General features: G+C 42.5%; 1 protein-coding gene across 1 annotated transcript in view; it reads right to left on the minus strand.

The window, feature by feature from the left end:
• Positions 1–19386, minus strand: part of CABLES1 (Cdk5 and Abl enzyme substrate 1) — a 67246-nt gene that overhangs the window by 20645 nt on the left and 27215 nt on the right. Inside the window, exons 3-5 of the mRNA XM_035317208.1 lie at positions 15669–15740; positions 13356–13448; positions 6240–6317 (exon numbers count right to left, since the gene is read on the minus strand). Coding sequence (XP_035173099.1) covers positions 6240–6317; positions 13356–13448; positions 15669–15740 — 243 coding nt within the window. The remainder of the gene's footprint in view (positions 1–6239; positions 6318–13355; positions 13449–15668; positions 15741–19386) is intronic.

Raw genomic sequence — 19386 nt, forward strand, 5'->3', positions numbered from 1 at the left:
AATAGGCTTTTAAGTGAAGAGAACTTCCTTCCTCCTCTTCCTCGTTTTTGATTTTCCTGTGTTTTGTTTTCCGAAAGTGCTTTTTAACAAAATTTTCCAGCAATTCCAGCAGACACTGAAAAGCTAAAATAAATCACAGGAATGTAACTTTGCTACCTTTACGTTATTTGAGCAGGGAGAGCTTAAGGAAATCACCAGATCAGGATGCCATTTCTGCGGGAGGCAAAAAACTGGACTCCAGTTTTTGCTAACATTTGGGGAGTTACTCTGATTTACATAAATGTGCACGCTCTGTTTGTGCATACCATTTCCAGAAAGCAAGCTGCTGAGTGGTGTTGGAAACTAGACTCAAAACTGAGGGAGAAAAAGAAAGTTAGTTTCTCCACCTCATACACTTCGCAGATTTTCCTGGAACGGTGCTGGGTGACTTGTGAATCCAAAGCTGTTGTGGGATGGTGGAAAGTTTTACTGAACAGGTAAATAAGAAGCAGAACAGGAATTCTCAGCCTGTGCGTCAGGCAAGGACTAACGGAACATAACTGAATATAAACTGTATGATATATATAACTGAATATAAACTGTATTACCTGCTCTTTCATTAATATAACATCTCTTTAATGAGCCAGACACTGTGCTTTGACGTGATCTATAAAGCCCCATGCAAGAGTCCTGCTGGGTGCTTGCTCTTTAAATGACATAACAGTTGAACACTTTAACTTGTGAATAATTTAGGAGTCCATTAAATATTAAACAGATTTCTAGATGCACGAAAAAGCCTTCTATTTTTTGCAAAAGGAATGTGATATGTGTTATTTAGAGATGTAACTTTTTGTGTTTGTATTTTATGCTTAGTGATTCCTGACTGCCCAGATTTATTCCAAAAGCAAAGGCGGTTCATGAGATGTCAAAAAAATAATGATAATACTGCTCTTATCCCTCACTGTAAATAATTTCTACTTACTGTCTGTGTTTACAGGGATGAGGACAAGGACAACTTTGGAGATGTGCTGCCAGCCAGTTCTACAGCAGAGCTCCTACTGACTGAGACTGCTGGCTTTAATTGACTGAGAGTTTTCAGATCCTAATTGCCATTAGTGTTGCTAGAACAACATCTCAAGCTGCAATTTACAGGGAAAGGAGGTGGAGAAGCTCGTGGAAAGATTGCTCTAATGGGCCAGCATCCTTTTAATCTCTCCAGACATATTCAGGTGTCGGCGTGTCAGCTCCTGTCTTGATGTTTTGCCCAACACGGAATAAAAGTTCAGAACTTAAGCCTATTAGCTTTTGGGATTTATCACTTCATTTCAATCTAAAGGAACAGGAAACCTCATAAAAATGAGCTAATGGTGGATCTATAAAATTCAACGGTGAGATGATTAGTTTAAAAATGTCACGCTGTGTGGGAAAAACAAAAAACAAAACAAACAAACAAAAAAAAACAGATTTCTATGTCTTTCCATGAAGCTAATATGCACTTGGTTTTGGTTTTGTTCAATTTGGGATAAGCAAGGAAAATGGGCAACAGCGAAGGAAAGCAAGGATATTTCAGCTTCCCTATCATATGCTTAAGAATAGATAGCTACTGTTTCCCAAATCTACAGACTGGTAAACGTTCAGGAAATATACTTGAGATTGATGACTTGATCAAACTGTCTCGCATACAAAAATTGGTTAGGGAAGAACAGCAAGGCACCTGGTAACAAATCTGAGGGATATAAGAGAGTAACCTGCTATGTGCTTATCTCTGTCATACTTACGGCAATTTAGAAGCTCTCATTTCTCCTGTAAATATTCCCGTTTCCTAGAGGTGCAGTGTGTGAGACAAACTCATCTAGATGTTTCTTTCTGCCTCATTTTGCACACGACTTTCTTACCCAGTTTAAACACTGAGGACGAACAAAGATTTCAGAATTTGGATAATGAAACCCTTTGGGAATGCCTGGCTTCGGGGCTCATTGATCGCTGTGGCTACACGTTATTTGGGATGATGGTATTGAAAACTTCTTGCTCGTGGTATCATTGAACTCATTAGTGGTCTTGTCAGGACTTCAGTGGGCTAAGTTAAATTCAGTGATGATTTATCTTTAGAAACTGGATGAAACTGGTTTGCAGCATTGCTGAGAAGGACACAAATTCTTTTTATCTAGTGACTTAATGCTTTACTTCAGAAGAATGATCGATTTTCTGTGCTCCAGTCCATTTGATTACTGATACTGTATTATTTCCCTTAACTGGAGGCAGGTTTAGTCGGATAAATTTTTATGCCTGACTTAGTAATTCTTGTAATTCTCCTACCAAAGAGCAATATTCAGCAGCTATACTTTCTGCTGGATAAGTTTCTGACCCCTTCATGAATTCAATGCCATGAAGAATAAAACATGAGGCGAATTGGCTGTTTTTATGACACGCGCTATCTGATGCTCTGGATTTTTCTGTATGCTAGCTCATCACCTCCAGCCTCACTGACAGTCAGCCACTTTGACCCCACGGCTGATAGCTGAATGTAAAACCAGCCATGTTGCAGTGCCGAATCTGTGTGACACTGCCAGCTCTCCTCCTTCCCTGGCTCCTTTACATTCATCTTCTGGGCAGAGCTCTACAGAAACTTGGAAATTCTTAAAAGGCTCTTGTAACATCACAAAGTAAAATACTGTAATAGGGATGGTTAAAATCTGTGAATGCAAAAAAAAAATAAAATAAATAAAGCTTAGTTTTTGTTATTAACAAAATTTAGCCTAAAAAGCCCCTTTTCAAAAACATGTTTTTAAATTGTGAGCCATAAGGACGTGTGCCAAATTAAAAAAGAATTAAAGCAAGAGAACTGTAAAATCAGCTAACTTCACTACCTTTTTCTCCTGGAGGAAGCACAATATGGTACCTTTTTCCTCCTTTTTCCTGCTTTGTGACACAGTTAACAACGACAGCCGTACATTATCATCTCCTTTTTTTTGCAAATGCTCAGACATTTTAGAATATGAATGAGAGCTGGATTACTCTCGGACTGCCCCTGTGTCCTGCAGGCCACATGGAGCACCTCCAACAACGTCCATGAGGATTGCCAGAACTGTACTGTCTCCTTGGAAGCCAAAGGAGAAGTGGTGCCTAAAGAAGCTCCAAGAGCACGTAAGCAATGGAGTTTGTTTGTAAACGTTACTGCAAAATCCCCCTTTGGTAACTTCCATGTGTGGGCATGTTTCACAGGTGAGCAAGGTTTTGCTCAGCAGAAAAACCCAGACTGTGAATACCCTTTAGCTGCAAAGATCTCCAGTACGTTAGAAGAGAGTATCAGCTGCCAAGGTGATTCTGCAGCACTACTAGCAGCCCTTGAACTGCCTTACCCCTAACCTGTGTGCCACACAATGATTTTAAATTTCATAAAAGCATCATCAAAGGCAAGCATTCAGCCAGTTCTACCAGCGCTGCTGATAATACATGCCTCTGCAGACTGGCCTGTAACGATAATGAGAGTTTGTGTATGTTAATTTAATAAGAAAGGCAGTAAGACTATCACATTGTTCCCAGTATGGAGCAACTCTCTCATCGCTGCGCCTTAGCTACCACTACGCAGTGCATAGGGTCTGCTAACTTAGGACTTGAGAGGCCAAGGGAAGGCAGCAGGCAAGACTCCTGCTTCTTTCAGCTCCTGACCACTAACTGAATGATCTTGCTTCTCTTCAATGAAACAGAGAGAAGTAGAGCAAATAATTTCCCTGGCACATGGTGCCCTTCCCTCTCAGCCTCCTGAAACAGCAGGTAACAAAACCCAGCAACCTCTGCACTGCTCTGGAATATGCTTCCCTTCAAACTCCTGCTGTGAGCCACGCTCTGGTGAGCCTGCTGCTGTCTGCCTGCAGGGGAGGGAGATCTGGGAAAGATTTTCCAAGGTACAGCTCAAATTTCACCCTCTTGTGTTTCTGCAGCCTTCCCTTCCACATTCCCCCAGACACACATTTGTTTTTGTACAACAATTTAAGAACATAGCTCGGGGAGGATTCCTGCTATCGTAGCTTGAATGAGCATGGAAGGTGGGCAAGATCTATAGCATATTTCCTGCACATGGTTGGTAAGGGGCCGTTATGCCCCATCCATCCTGGCCAAGTACACAGAATTTAGCTGTGTCGGCAGGAACTGCCTTTCGGGCAGGTTTTTATTAGAGATCTATCGGAGCAGTTCAGCTGCCAGCATCGGTACAGTAGGACTCTTCTCTGCTGCCTACAACATAGCTGGGGCTGGCAGCCTCCCCAGGGCACAGCTGTGCCTGCAGGTTTCCTTGCTGGCTGCAGAGCCTGCATGTCAGAGCAGAGGTGGAGAAGCAGCAGCAGCTCTGCCTTCTGCTCCAGTCACATCCACTAGTGTCCCCTCCATGTCCACCCCGCTCTCCCACTCCTGCCAGGGCTTACTCCATCCACTCTGTTTTAGTTGAGGACACGTCCGAAGCTCCCTGGAATTATTTATTACATCTCCTCAACTATTCAGTAATGTTTGCAGACGGTAAACCAGTCAAAACAGATGCACCAGTGATCCAGAGACACACAGATAGCAAAACTAAGGGCTGCTGCTATTGCAAAGCTTCAGAAAGGTAGCGATGTCTCTCCCCCCTCCTACCACACATCCAAAATGTGCAAAGCAGCCAGCAGCTACTGTGCAGCCTGAACAGAGTGGCTACAGTTCCTGATATACTGCCTCATCTGTTCTTTGCACCAGCTGTTCCTGGAAGGAGGTACTGTTTAATTGTTTCTCGCTTCCTCTGATGCTTTGGAAGAAAGACAGAGGGCATTTTTTTTTTTGATCTTGGCTTTTTAACAGACAGAACAGGACTGGATTGCTGTGTACTGGCACTTTCTATCTACTCATCCCAATCCCTTCTTGCTGCGCAAGCACGGCACAAGACATTACATATTGAAATAATATTTATACATGGAGCTGGGTTCATTACTGCTATAATTTAGAAGATGTAACCAGTCATCAGCATTTCAAAATATATTCAATTTTCAATAAAGAGGCAATTTCCACAGGGCAATGACCATAAATGAATGACAGTGCACCCAAGAAGACTGAACAAAGCTGCCAGTCCGTCAAGGATTTGCCTGATGTGTCATTCCTGCTTAATTATGGGAAAAAAATTACTCTAAGACACAGGAGAGCAAGTCAACTTTCCTACGCAGGTACCTCCTTTCCTTTCTGCATTAAAAATAATCCCCCTTTGTTTTGAATTACTGATGCATGAGCAGCTTGTGGCGAATAACTCTCCAGAATTAAATAGATGACAGAAAAATATGAGCCGAGTTCACCCTTTGTGCACTGGATGAATTTCATTCTAGGTACTTTGCGGGTCTTTCAAAAACACCCCCCTGAATCATCTGAATATTTCCCCCAGCTTTGTGCCCTGCAGGCACCGAGCCAACGCCAGCTACAGACAGCTCTCAGCTCGCTGGCAGGCGGCCGCGTTTTAAACCTCTGCCCCAGAGGCACAGAGCTGCAGCCAGCACTGCCCTTCGCAGGTTGTGCCCCAGAGACTGAGATGACATTTCCTAGCTAAACCCAGTTTCCTCCACTTCTGCAGTTTCACTGCAAGGGCAAAAAGCTTTTTCAGTCTTTGGAGAACTGCTTCAAATCCAGACATCTATCTGAGGGCTAGTGGCTCAGCACTTTCAGGGATGTAAGTCAGCTCCATGGAAGTTGCTCACAGCTGCTAAGAATCTGTACGGCGTTAGTGCCAAAACAATCTGTCAGCATTACTACAACTCTCTTTTCACTCACTGAATGATCTGACCACTGTCTACAAGTACAATGAAAAGCTATTATGTTTAGATTCAATTATTTCTCTGTAGTAATGGAAGTCTAGATACAGTAACACCATATGCATGCGGGAGAATCAGAAAGCTAGGACTGCTTATAAAACAAAAGTTATGCTGTCCAAAATACGTGTTTCATCCAAGATGAGTGAAGTCAGAAGAAACAATATAGGCTGTGCATTTTTTTTTTCAAGAATGTAGTATTCAGGAGGATGGTTTTCTCCAGTTTAATAACCAAAGATACCACAACACATATAAATAAACTGGGAAGTGAGAATCGTAGTTTTAACCCGGTAATGACCCACAATGCAAACATTTCTAAATGCACTTCTCTGTTCTCAGAGCAGGTATTTCAAAGCATTAGCCTCTGTCATTCTGTTGTCCGTACCCAGTTCTACATGCAGGCCCAGAAAGACTACATAGTACGTGTATAAATATACATACCCGACTTGGGTACAGTCTCGATATGGCAGCACTGAAAATATGCTACAGAAGGATCTTCTGCTGCTGATAAGGACTATTCTAAAATATAAAAGAAAATAAAAGAAATCAAAGACTAAAATTTAAAAATCCCGCCACAGTAAGCAAAGCAACAGATGTCATTGTTGAGGAATTCATCATCACAAAAATTCCATCACTGACAATTTTTCCTTCCTCCTCCTTATTTCACGGTAAGGTATCGCTTAACTGAATCTTTACAGGAATGCTGAGGTCTGTGCCTTAATACAGTAAAATATACAGTACAGCCCATCCCCTGTATAGGCTTTCCAAGAAGAACATATCGAGTACATTTCACCTGGAATCCAGAACTGATGTTTTTCTAAAAGTCTCAGTGAAAGGGTCCACCAGGAGCATCGAGGAGCTGTTGCCTCACCAAGGTGCCTAAAAGAAAGCTAACAAATCCAACAGCATCCCAGGGGATACACACCAACCACCAATCAACTCTGATGCACCCCACAGCTCTGGCTGACTTAAGAGTCTCCATTTATTGGACAAATATTTGCTGCTACTCGTCATGACCTTCCTCTGCTAAACCAAAAGGCTCCACTATTTTCAGCTTTCTGTTCCTGATATTGACTACTCCATGAATGAAGTCAAACTCTGCTATTACGATAAGTTTTCAGATCTTTCCACTGTTTTCCAAGTTCCTCCTCGAGTATTCTCCAACTCTTCCCCATCATCCCCCTTGGCCTCTGGGCATTTTCACTGGACTCAGCAGCTGCACAGACGGCAGATGTGAATGTCATGTAAGCTTCAGTCCTACCTTTAAGATCAGTGTCTAGACTGGAAGACTCACCAGCCTCTGCGCTCAGTAATCACATCACCCTCTTGGCTATGATGTTGCTCTGACACTCGGGCATGACTGATCCCATAGCTCCTCACCCCGTCTCCTCCAGCACAACGTCTGCCTCAGTTACTAACTGTCAGGACTGGCTCCCTTCTCCTGCAAAGATGGCTTGCCTGCATTCATTACAGGCAGGTAGCTCAACGTGTGGCTCCATAAAAGTATGATTTGTTTGCCTGCACAGAGCTTATCTCAGAATACAGGCCGCTCTAACAGCAAACACCTTGTGTTTTCAACCAGTCTCTGAATCTCTGCGTCATCTGCAATAAGTCACTGAGTGGCATTAAATTAAATACCTTAAAGCAACCTATCTGTTTTACATCTGCACTACAACCTTTAGCCATCAGCCACTGACGTACCATCAAGTAACATCGGAACAACCTTGAGGTCAAGACCCACTTTCCATAAAACTACACGGACTTCCACTTTTAGGACATGCAGATGGGCAAGAAGCCAAGAGAAACTTGATCAAAATGTAAGATATACAATAGCAATAAATACATGATTATTTATAAATATGCCATCTTTCCTCCTTAGCTTCAGGACCCCAACAGCTGTACATTTGTATAACAGACACTGAAAAAGACCCTTCTTTCCCCTAAAACTGGCCAACAGACTACATCCCCTCAAATTCCTCTAAGATATGGTGATGGTAATTCGGACACTTCTAGCCTGATTAGTGTTATGATTTACCTGTGTTTCACCTTTCTGAAAGTCTCCACCTGTGGTCCAGACTGCTAGGACCTATTGCTTGGTTGGTTGTCAGGGCTATTTCACTTCCTTGCTCTGCTCTTCAGCACTGATTCTCCTGATGTTGTCTGCCACAAATCTCTGTGGTGTGGGGATTTCACCCAGATTTTTGTCCTATACTGGTCAAAGTTGGATGACAAACCCTAGCAACCTATTTTGTTCTTTATTGTCTGAAAATCACCATATATGTCTAAATCTTATACCTTTTACTTTTTTTTAAAGTATTGTTTACATATGGGACAAGCTTGGCTTAGTCATATGTCTTGGATAAGGCTTAGGTCCCCCAGAGAGCTGCTGGATGCAAGTATTGTCTCCTTGGAAAAATGCAGAATGATCAATTTTCATTTTCCTGGATCATTCTATTATAGCAATTCTATTTTCTTCCCTAAAAGTATATTTCAAAGCAAAGCATTATTTACCCTTTAATAGCAAAGGGTTTCTAATAATAAACATATGTACAACATTAGGAAACTCTCCTGCAGCAGATACTGTATGGTCTGAGTTCCATAACAGCCCTTACCTATGGCAAGTATCTCATACCTGATAGATGGTCTCATGGTGCTGCAGTAAGTTATAAAGCAGGGAGAATAATTTTGTCACATTTGAGAAAGGCAGGCCACAGGCAAAAAAAAAACTGTCATATGATTAATTTTGTGCTTGCCACTGTTTATTGCTGCATAGTTGCTACTCACAACAGCTTGCTTGTTCACTGAAAGCCTTGTTTGCTGATGTATGAAACTTGGCACACATTTCAAGGTTGACATCAGAAAGCATCTTGGAATTCAGAGAAACACAGCACCCACCAGGCATATTCCCCCATGCCCCCGGCTGCTTCTGGAAATACAGCTCTTCCACTGAAGCCCTACAACTCCCTAAAAACTCTTGAAGAAAATCAAACTGATGCTTTCCATGCCTTCCAGTGGAAATAGCAATGGGAAGTCACCAGTGAAAACTTGCTGTGTATCAGAAGGAATCTGATCAGAAAGAAAAGGATCAGCCCAGCCTCTATTTTTTCAGATTTCTTTCCCTTGGGAATCAAACACTGTCCCTATTTCCATGAAACAGGGGACCTCAACTACATAAAAATCGTCCAGGCAGACTGGGAGATGAGTGCACAGCCTCTCCTTGCAAGGGCCTCCAGAGCCAGGTTGCCACAAAACCTCTGCTTGCATTTCCAGAGGGAAGCTGATACAAAACAGACTTAGGAGGTGGACATGGAGAGAACCAGGGAAGTCAGTGGTCAGAAGCTGATCACAGAGGGATAAAACAGCATTTTATTCAAAGGTTTGATGATATCTGTGGAAACAAAAAAAAATCTGAGGGTTGACAATGGTTTGCTGGACCAGAAAATCCAGATACTTGTCATAAAGCATGCTTTGGAGAAGAAAGTGGGCAGGAAGCTGGCTGCTGTTCAAGAAAACAGAATTATTGTTTATGAGAGAAAAGCATTTTTCTGGATTTCAGCTCTTCATCATTGTCTACGATGCTGTGCAACTCCGATTGAGCTATCTTAGATATCAGAAGCAGTTTGACTCAGTGAGTTTACATGCCCTGATTGCCATTGTGCCATGTAGACATGTTTAAAATTACCTCATGAAAAGGTTTTCACTCTCTAATTCTCTCATTTTACCAAAATGTTGTACTAATTGCTACAGCTTAGAGAAACCATTCTTTTGCAAGAGAGCTCTGACAACGCGGAACTGTCTGAGATTGTAAAAGCTCGTCTTCCAATTTCTTTAATGAGGTATATACTACAAAACTACCAAAATTTCCAGAGCACAAGGCTCCCAACAGAGTTAGTAATATGCCTGATTTGAAGAATAACACCTGTTTTCTTTAGCTTCTGTCTAGGTTTGATTGTGTTGCACCAAAAGACTGCAATTGCACTAAGTGATATACATCACATGGACGTCATATATGCTGAATATTTCCTCAAATGTCATTGACAAAGCTTGAGCAGCAAGACTTTGCTCCCCTGCAGGTAAGGATGGACACAAACTACAGATGCCATCTTGGTACCAGACACCATTCTAGAGTCTCCCAAGTTTGCGTTGGACCTATTTAAAACCGTTTGAGAGTAATCATGAACAGTGAGGACACTCAAATCGTCAGCCTCTGAGTGTGCATGGGTGCGTCACCACAATTAAAGGGCAGCAAGACCTTTCATAGCTTAGGGGTTCTGCTTGGTTTTGGCACAGAAGTAGACGTTAACGAGAAATTGAGAAAGCAATGGCACGGAGTGGGAGAGGTGTATTGTTTTACTGCTATATAGGATGACTCCAGAAATGTTCTTGTCACATTCTCACCCTGGGTTGTTTGTTCAGCTGGCTCACGTTGCTATTTTGGTGGCCTGTTTCTGCTAGACAGGACATCTTCTGCTTCATGGTTTATGGAAGAGACCACCACTAAACCTGCTGAGTAAAGACACCGGGTCTCATAGGGTGAAACCACACACCGGTGGCTACATTTGCCAATTTGTAGGACGGGTTGGCTTGTCTTTGTCTTTTAATGGGGAAATTTATTTTGTGTTATTTTACAAGATTGCTTTGATAGTGCAGTCTAGGAAACATAATTTTCCAGTTCCTTTAATAAGCCACATCCTAAAAATCTGAAGAAACTGGTTTAACCAGTGCACAAAACTATCAACAGGAAACCTTACAAGGAATCACTGATATGCTGCGGTCTGTGTATAGGTGGTTTTTCTCAGTGCTCAAATCACCTGAACTGTTATTTTAACCACAGCCCGTCCTGCCGTTGTGCAGGACTGCCAAAGGCTCTACCCAGAGTTTCGTTGCTCAACACGTGCCATCTCCAGGGCTGAGAGGGGAAGAGCTCTCAGCACCACAGGACAGGGACATGTCACAGTTCAAGAGCCCCAAAAAGGGCAGTCAACAAAGGAAAACGAGCCTTGAGCTATCGTCCATACTGCATTTTTCTGTGCTGTGAAACTTGGTCACATGCCAGTGAAACAACTTGGTCTTGTGCCAGTGAAACAATTACTGAAAGCACTAGCTATTTGGAAGCCTAGCTATTAAATCCTGCACTTAAAAATACACTAGTGTAGATGTTTTCAAAGCTAGTTCCTCAAGTCAAGCCACATGAAAGGCTGTCGTGCAGCGACAGAAGGGTTGCAGGTTTCAGAGCTCAGAGAGCCCAACTCAGCCTTCCTGCATGACCACACGTGAGCTGCTTGGGATGAGATCCTGGGCAAAGGGAAGGAGACCCAGGAGGATTTCCTATCCATTGCAATACCTGTGGCTCCTCTGTGTCACAGGGAACTGCAGAGGACACCAACATCAAAGATCCAAAGGTACTCAGAACCTCTACTGATCTGAGGCTGAATACATGGAGCACATTGAACTGAATTTCCAGGGGCCCCTTTCATCCAGAATGCCAACTAACTTCAGTGACTGCAACAGCATCCAGACCCCTTGGAAAAGCAGGGTATGTGCTCAGATTACTTACTGCGAGACTTAGCTGGCTTTAGGGAGACAGAAAGTATTGACTTTGCATTTTATTTTTAGCTAATATCGCTGTGTCTCTTTGTCCAGAGGATGAAAAGCATTTTAAAAACTGTGTATCTTGTTCTTACTGTATCTGTGTTGCAGATAAAGGGATCTTTATTATGATTATGGAAATATTCTGGAAAACTGTGTCTGCTGATAAAGATAAGAAGCCAGCTGAATAACAAAAGGCTGTGTTTTCTGAGCTACAAAAATATTCTGTTATTATCAGACATAGTGACTGACGTAATACAAATTAAGACAAAATGCTGCATGTAACCTACAAATACATTTTTGCAACAGCTAGAGAAAATGAGCAATTCTGTAATAGTTTACAAACCAAGTATTTATTCATTTTTTGACAGGTAATATTTCAAGTTTATGCATTTATTTTATATGCATATCTCAGAAATTACTCATTCTCTGTGAAATTTGCATAACATTTTATAAGTGTGGGTTTTTTTTTGCTGTAAGAAATTCCTAGAGCGTACATATATTTATGCACAAACCAGGCTAAAATTAGAGAGCTGCTTTTTAGAGTTTGATTACACATGTATTCGTTGTTTAGACAATAATCGTCTGCTAGTCAGACAATAGTCAAGTCGACAGTTCTGCACGTCTGTCTGCAACAAAAGCTGTTTCTAAAAAACTCTCATCTCCCAGAGCCACACTCTGCAGTAGTTATGTTGATTACTACCTTTCACTGCATTCAGTTGTACATGTGAGAGTAAAGGCAAGGAAATCTACTTCTAGCCAAGTAACACCTCCCAGAATTCGATTCATAAAAACTGTGGTTCGATGCTATGACAGAATTTCTATTGATCTGGTTCCACATTTGATTAAAATCACAGACTACACCCACAAATCATTCCCCAGATGATGGATGTGGTTCTTGGCCACTACAGTTGTATGAGAACAGGTATGTGCAAGGGTCAGCTCTCAGTAGGACAGCTTTGTCTATGTGAAACCTGTTCAGGTAACCTATTTAGGTTTGGAAGGACCAGAATAATATCATAAGGCATAAGGGAAATAGTCTTGGGAAGGGAAAAGAAAACACAACACAGAAGACAGATGTCTTTATAAGCAAGGAGGAATTATTTTCTCTTCTGAGCTGGATGACACTGGAATAAAGAACCTACTTGGTTGATGGGAAGAAGACAGACACCGTGCCATTGCAGCAAGGGAAATCTTGGCTGGCTGCTGCTGCACAGGACCACTGATGCCTGTGGCTGCAAACTGGGTACTGTACATCAGAGCTCAGGGTGCACATGTGGCCACACCTTTCCATACATCTCCTGGTGTCCCCGAGTACCCTTTCTGCCTGCGTCTGCCCTGAAAAGGATCCCACTTGTCACAACCATCCCCACCTGCGCATTTACAGCACTTTGCAGCTGGGAGGACACAATGGTGCGATCAGAATCTGACACTTTTATAATTCATCTTGTAAGACTTGGGATAATCTTAATACCTTTCCCTGCAGCTGTTTTCTTGAGTCACTTGTCTGGTAAGCCTCCTTCAATAGGCAGCCCTGACAACCCAGCAAACTCTGCGCTTACCCTTGCACTCACTAATAGCTGTTGAAATATCATTCAGCCATTGCTAAACGTGTTCCAGGCAGGTTCAGCCATGTGCCCCTCTCACACTTAGCACCTGGCACTATCCTCAAAGAGCTGTAACCAGATTATGCTTGGTTTACTGACAGCACCACCAATTTCCCTTTTCCACAGCTATCTGTATATGGAGACACAGGTCTTAAAGATCTATCGGCTAGCACTGCCATTCACTTGGATTTCACTCAGGAAAGGAGCCTGCACTTCCACAAGCTGCTTTATTGGCCTGTATTGACTATACATTTGGCAACAGGCAGTGCATGCTGCACCGTTGCAGGGGGACGCTGAACCTTCCCATGCCCCCGTGCCCCACGAGTTGCCTTTGCAGAAGCAGCCTTTGCATGCACAGTACCTGCCGTTTCTGGTATCGTGTTGCCGCATGTTCTTGATAAAATGAACCTTCTTAAAGTTCTTTGGTCTGGGTGATCCTGAGAGAGTCCGACATCTGAAAAATAAATCAGATGGGAAAAAAAAAAAAAAAAGCTCAGTTCCCTGCTGTACAGCTGAGAAGTCTACACAAAGGCAGGAAGGAAAGACTAGACAAATGATTCAAGTCACCCTGTTTTAGGAATCAGCAAGAACAATGAAGACAATAAGTCTGGAAATGTGACAGCTCAAATAAAAAAAAAAATATTTAAAATAATAATAAGAAAAGGCACCACCACCCCTCCCTTCATGCAGAAAAACACATAAAAAAATCTCAGCAAAATAAAACTTCCTGTAATCTGTTGTGACAGCTTAGCCCAAGCTTTGGGAGGAAAAAAAAAAAGAAGTAAAACAAAACCTGGTACATCTTTCTGCATTTTTTTCTGCTCACACCAACACCCACACTTTTGTAACCTCCTTGGCTATTGATAAGGGAGCTACTGAGGAAAGTTCTTTCTTGTTTTAGTTTTAGAAAGACTTAAAATCTCACATTTACAAGGATAATATTTATTTGCTTTTAACTCTAAATACCACTTTCCATGTTCCTGACAGAATACAGAACAACAGAAAATAAAATGAATTACCACAGAGAAAAATTTCCCCTCAAAACATTAACGCTTAAATCTATTTTACATGTGAACACACTTTTTAAAATTGCAATTAGAGAAAGAAATTGCCAGAGGAAGGAGCGATGAGACAAACAACAGTCCCTCCCTCCTTCCAGCCTTGCTCTTTTTAATCAACTGAAACCACAACACACATTGTGAAAGCTTTCTCCGTTTCATCTCATTGCAGTTTTGTTCCAAGTCACAGAGCACAGGCACCAGAGATAACTCCCGAACTCAGTGTGCAGCCAGGGCTGCGGGACTGCAGGCGCTGCATCCTCCGTGAGACTGAAGGGAGAAGCATCTTTCTCTGGTGCATGGCAGCCCATGAACCCATTTTTTACCATCTTCTCCTACACGTAGACAGAGTTCAGTTGCTTCCTGACCTCTTGAGGTCCTTCTGTTGGACTGAAACCTCAGCCTACTGGTCCCAAGCACCAGGGGCTGCCAGTCCCCATTGCTGTCCCCAGATACCATCACCATGCCCCCACTCCTCAGCCAGATCCGCAAGGGGGGGGGAACCCCACCACCGTGCTACTTTTGCCTTCCCCTGCTATTCAAATCCCTGCAATTCCCTCACCCTATGGTTGCAATTAGGCTTGTTTCCTTCTTCGCAGGAAAATACCACCAAGAGAGCGGTTCTACCAACAACTCTGCAAATTAGCGAATAGAAATACTGCCTCGCGAGCCATGCTTTGTTTGTATCTTTTGCCAATTATATGTGTTTGAATCATTTATGAGAACACTTCATAACATGCTGGTAAGCATTCAGCAGTAAGCTTTGTAAAAATAATCAGGTCTTGGTAACGGGCCAGTCGGTACAGCCTCTGCTATTAAGTCTTTGCTTCAAGGTGGGGAGAGACAGCCAATCTGCATGTGGACAAACAAGGCCACAGGCTGAACACCAACATAAACCAGCTGAATGACGGGTCCCAGGATAAAGAGACGTTCAAAACTAAGCTGCCGCCTAGCCGAACAGCTGACCTGGAAGCATACCACACACTGGTCAGGTTACTGATCAGCCCGTTTCCGAACTGTTAAACAGTTGCTCCATTTTCCAACACTCCAGAGGATTGCCTAGTGACTAATTACTGCAGTCCCCAGAGAAGCTGCGGCCTCTTGGATGCAGAAATGAAACCGCAAGGAAGCCGATGATGTAACGTGGATGGGAGAGGATTTAGTAATGAAGTAGTAGTCACAAATCAACACATAGAGACAGTAATGCTGGCTGGTGAAACAAGATGTGTGTGCTGAGAGAAACAAACACCTTAAAAATCCATAAACAATCATAAGGCTAAAAAATACTAACCTTAAAGGGCTTACTTTATTAAAGCAGCTGTACCTACATTTCCAAGGTACTAAGTTAGGGACTGGTCATTCCTGTTAGTGTCAGCAAGGCTTTTCTATTCATCAAATTTAAATACTGGCTTTCCAGTTAGTAACCTAAAGCCAGGAGCCGTGTAATTCCCATCACCTACCACCTTACAGGGTGTGTGAGATTTTAAAACCTTTACCAACGTGAAGAACATCTTAACGTGCACATTCAGCTACTTCTCAGCGTGTGCAGGCACAGCAAGCCTGTCCATGTATGTGCCTTACAGACAAATAACCAGACAGGGAGCAAATAAAATCACCTCCTTAGTGGGGCATTTTCCTCAATGTCCTCCAAAGTCTCCAGAGAAGATCGCTGGGAGATCAGCCGACGTCTGCAGAGAAAAAACACAAAACATTGCCACTGGTTAGAGTGCATAACGAAGTACTTGGAACTGCTATCTAGAAAGGTTCAGAAACCACAGTTTTCTATCTGTGCCATACGTTTGGGTTATTAACCAAGTTTCATTTTCTTCTTTTCTGTTTATTTTATTAAATGTATTTGATTCCAATCAGAACCAAACTCCTGTATCAAAACAGCAATCCAAACTCCACATTACCAGCAGTTCCTTCTCCTTAGTTTGGGCTTTCATGTTTTCCTTTCTTTAAGGGTTTAACACCCACCTGCCAGCAGTCCCTCACTTGCTGTGCTTGCGATATCTTAAGTACAGGTCTTTGACAAAATAATGCAGACATAGCTCCACGGAGACTGACTGCTATCCACACGGCTACAGGGAACACAATTTTGTCCATTCCTCCCTGCCCTTTTTACCAAAAAAATGCCACACACTTCTCAGCCATGTCCAACTTTTACTATCTCATCACCTGTTAGGTGTTAGGATACAGAACAGCTGTGTGAAGAGGAGCTCTGCTCATCCCTCTGAGAAGCACCGAGCAGTTTATTTGGGTTTCAAACCAATTTTCTATGGTTGAGTCTGACCCCTCCCCACTGTCGCTGAAATGAAGTTGTAAAGGAAATCTTATCACTTCCAGTTTTCTGATTGTCCTGGTGGGCAAGGAAGAAGCCCCAGCACAGGCTTGCTGAAGCAGCTGCTGCACACCTCCCAGCACCCAACAGCAGCAGCAAACTAGGAGCTGCACCCAGGTCCCCCCAAGCCCCCATAAATTAGGAACAATGTGCACGATGCAACCCACTTGCAAGCCCTGTGTTTGGAAGGGTGCTCACTACTTAATTCTGTGCTGTATTTTCAGAATAAATTGTTTTTACTGATGCCAGCGTAAGCAGTTTTTAATCCTTCTTGCAATTTGCTAGCCCCTGCAGTTGCTCTGCTTCAACTGCTCCTGCAGCCATGCTGGAAATCAGATTACCAAAATGTTTTCGGTTCAAAATAACCCCGAGGTTCAGTGATTTAGTTTACTACTAGGTCAAACACCAGGTTTCTATTGCTAACCCCCAGACAACATATTTCAGGATGCTTTGAATGTATATGCAGCTTTTCAAGTATTCAGCAAATCATTAAAAATAAATTGAACAATTTACAGAACAACTAAGTGTCAAGCATAATCCTATTAGGAAAATATGTAAACCTAAATCCCCTTGGGCTTTGTCTAACCTAGAATTTTAGAAGACCTGGTACAAGACAGGATATGCCTTCAAACTGCTAAGAAAATATACAGAAGTCTGAATTTTAGGGTGTGCTGAACTTGCTGACAAGTAAGAAGACAATGAACATCTGTCTCCTGTGCCCCCGGGTGCTCCCTCTGCTCCATCCAGAGTCAGAGGACACAGAGAAGCTCTTCTGGAGAGAAATTCGGGTGAGGAGGAGTTCCCCCTCTATTTTCAACTGCACCGATCCACAAACAGCAGTTGGACGTTTCAGCCCCCAGCACCACTGATGTAGCAAATGGTAGCTGCTGCTTTTTAATACCTCTTTATAGGCTATCAGGTTAATAACACACTTGGTTAACAACACAATGACGGCACCCTCCCATCCTGTAGCATTAGATATGCCAAAAGCATACTAAAATTTAGTATGCTTGTTAGTCAAAAAGATAAACAGTGGTGCAATCTTCTTCCTATTCTGTTTAGCCGCCTTCTTCCTATTATGTTTATCAAACTGGAAACACAGTATTTCCCCCATCTGCTGTTAGATGCCTTACTTTACCTAACAACACAAGGTGCACACTCCAGCCACCACAGCCCTCCTCCAAGCCTTCCCTTACCCAAAGATATGCCCCATCCTCATCTTCACCGCCAATCGCTTAGCGGGGATGGGTTTGCAGACTGCACACCCTACATTTGCATCTGTTATTACGGCAGATGCGTTAGCTGGCTGGCAGAAATGAATGCCACTCACTTCATCAACTTCGGGGCAGCTTGCGATGCCAGAAATTAAGTGTGGGTCACACAGAAGCCTACAAGGACATACACTGCAGTAGTGGGAGCAGGGATATCCAGCACAGCATCAAACCCAGGCGCACACCGCCACATCTTCCACCTCTCCCCAGAGTTGTTGGTTTTCATCAGCTCGGCTCCTGGCACAGGCACAGGAGCGCTGCTGAGGATTTGCTGTGCCTCTGCTTAAACCATTTCATGCTGCCCGGGAACTTTGCTCTGAACTGCCTCCTTTCACTGAAGAAGCTCAGCAGCAATGAAGTACGTGCAATTATTCCACTTTTAAATCTTTACTTGGAGGCCTAATTAAGATGACCTAAATACCAGCGTTTGTAAGCCGTCCACAGCTGGATGTTACACCAGAAATGCCAACTAATGAACTTACCTGCTGTGAGCTAACTCACATCCTGTGCCACACACGAACGAAGAAAACTTGTGTTTAATATTTAAATTATTATTTTATCCCATTTATTTCTGCAGGCAAGAGCTCAGGGCTTGTCTGTACAACCTTTTAAAGGGTGATTTCTCAAAAATTGATTAACCTGCTTAGCAGCTGGTGTATGCAAAGACTTGCACTGAAATAACCCAAACTGCTTTAGATCACAGATCACCAACATTTTGATGTAAAGCTGCACCAATACCTATTTCACACTAAAATTGTCCTATTTCGATAACAACTAGGGGAAAATCCTTCTGTTCTTAAGTAAGAGCCCCAAACAAACCAGCCCTGCGCAACTCGTACAGGACTCATGCTTTGGGATAAGCCTTCAGGCAGATGAGTTTTGAATACAAGAACGTTTTAAAACTTACATTGAGGAAATCTTAGCCAGTTAACACACCAAAAAAAAAGAGATGCTTTAGTAAAAATGTTAATTTCTCCCAGTCCAAGAAAAGCCTCAAAAAATTTACTCCTAGTTTAATTACCACTTCCTAGGTATACCAAGCCCCTCTCTCCCCTCACCCTCATGCACACAAAAAAAATGGCAGGCATTATGTGCTCTGGCAAGGTGATCACCTCAACAGTTCTCAGGATCAACACCCGTAGGACACTGCTGGTTGCAGTCTCATGCAGCTTGCTGTTTGTTTGTCTGTTTTCTTTAAAAATCACATAATACCACTTTCCCTTAAACATTCATCGAAAACATTTCTTCCTCACATTTCCTCCCTGTTCCTCGTGCAACTGTTAGACGAGCCCAGAAATTACTAATATGCTAAAATCAAATTCCGAACCAAAGCCAAAGAAAAAGACTAAAGCAATATTTGATGTGTTGGTATTTTAAATGGCTATTTTCTAAGATATTCATGACCCTGTTTGCATACCGGATTTATCTTTGACCAGATGTCTGTATCTCTGTGGAAGTTTCTTAAGACTTAAATGTTGTCTGTTTCTCCTCTCCTAAGTCAGATTAATGTGTGGCTCAATTAGAAAATGAATACAAAGGAAAAACAAAATAAAAGTCTGCGACGAAAAGAGTAAATAGCCAAGTTAAGTATTCTGCAAAAAGATTCACTGTAACCAACCTGTCAATCTGTGGAAAATTATTTTCATTGTCAATTGCTACAAAATACTCAGCTCAATAACATTAAGCCTACAAAACCATAAGCCCCTTAAGACAGGAGGTGAT

The sequence above is a fragment of the Oxyura jamaicensis genome, chromosome 2 (genome assembly GCF_011077185.1).
Source record: "Oxyura jamaicensis isolate SHBP4307 breed ruddy duck chromosome 2, BPBGC_Ojam_1.0, whole genome shotgun sequence".
NCBI lineage: Eukaryota > Metazoa > Chordata > Aves > Anseriformes > Anatidae > Oxyura > Oxyura jamaicensis.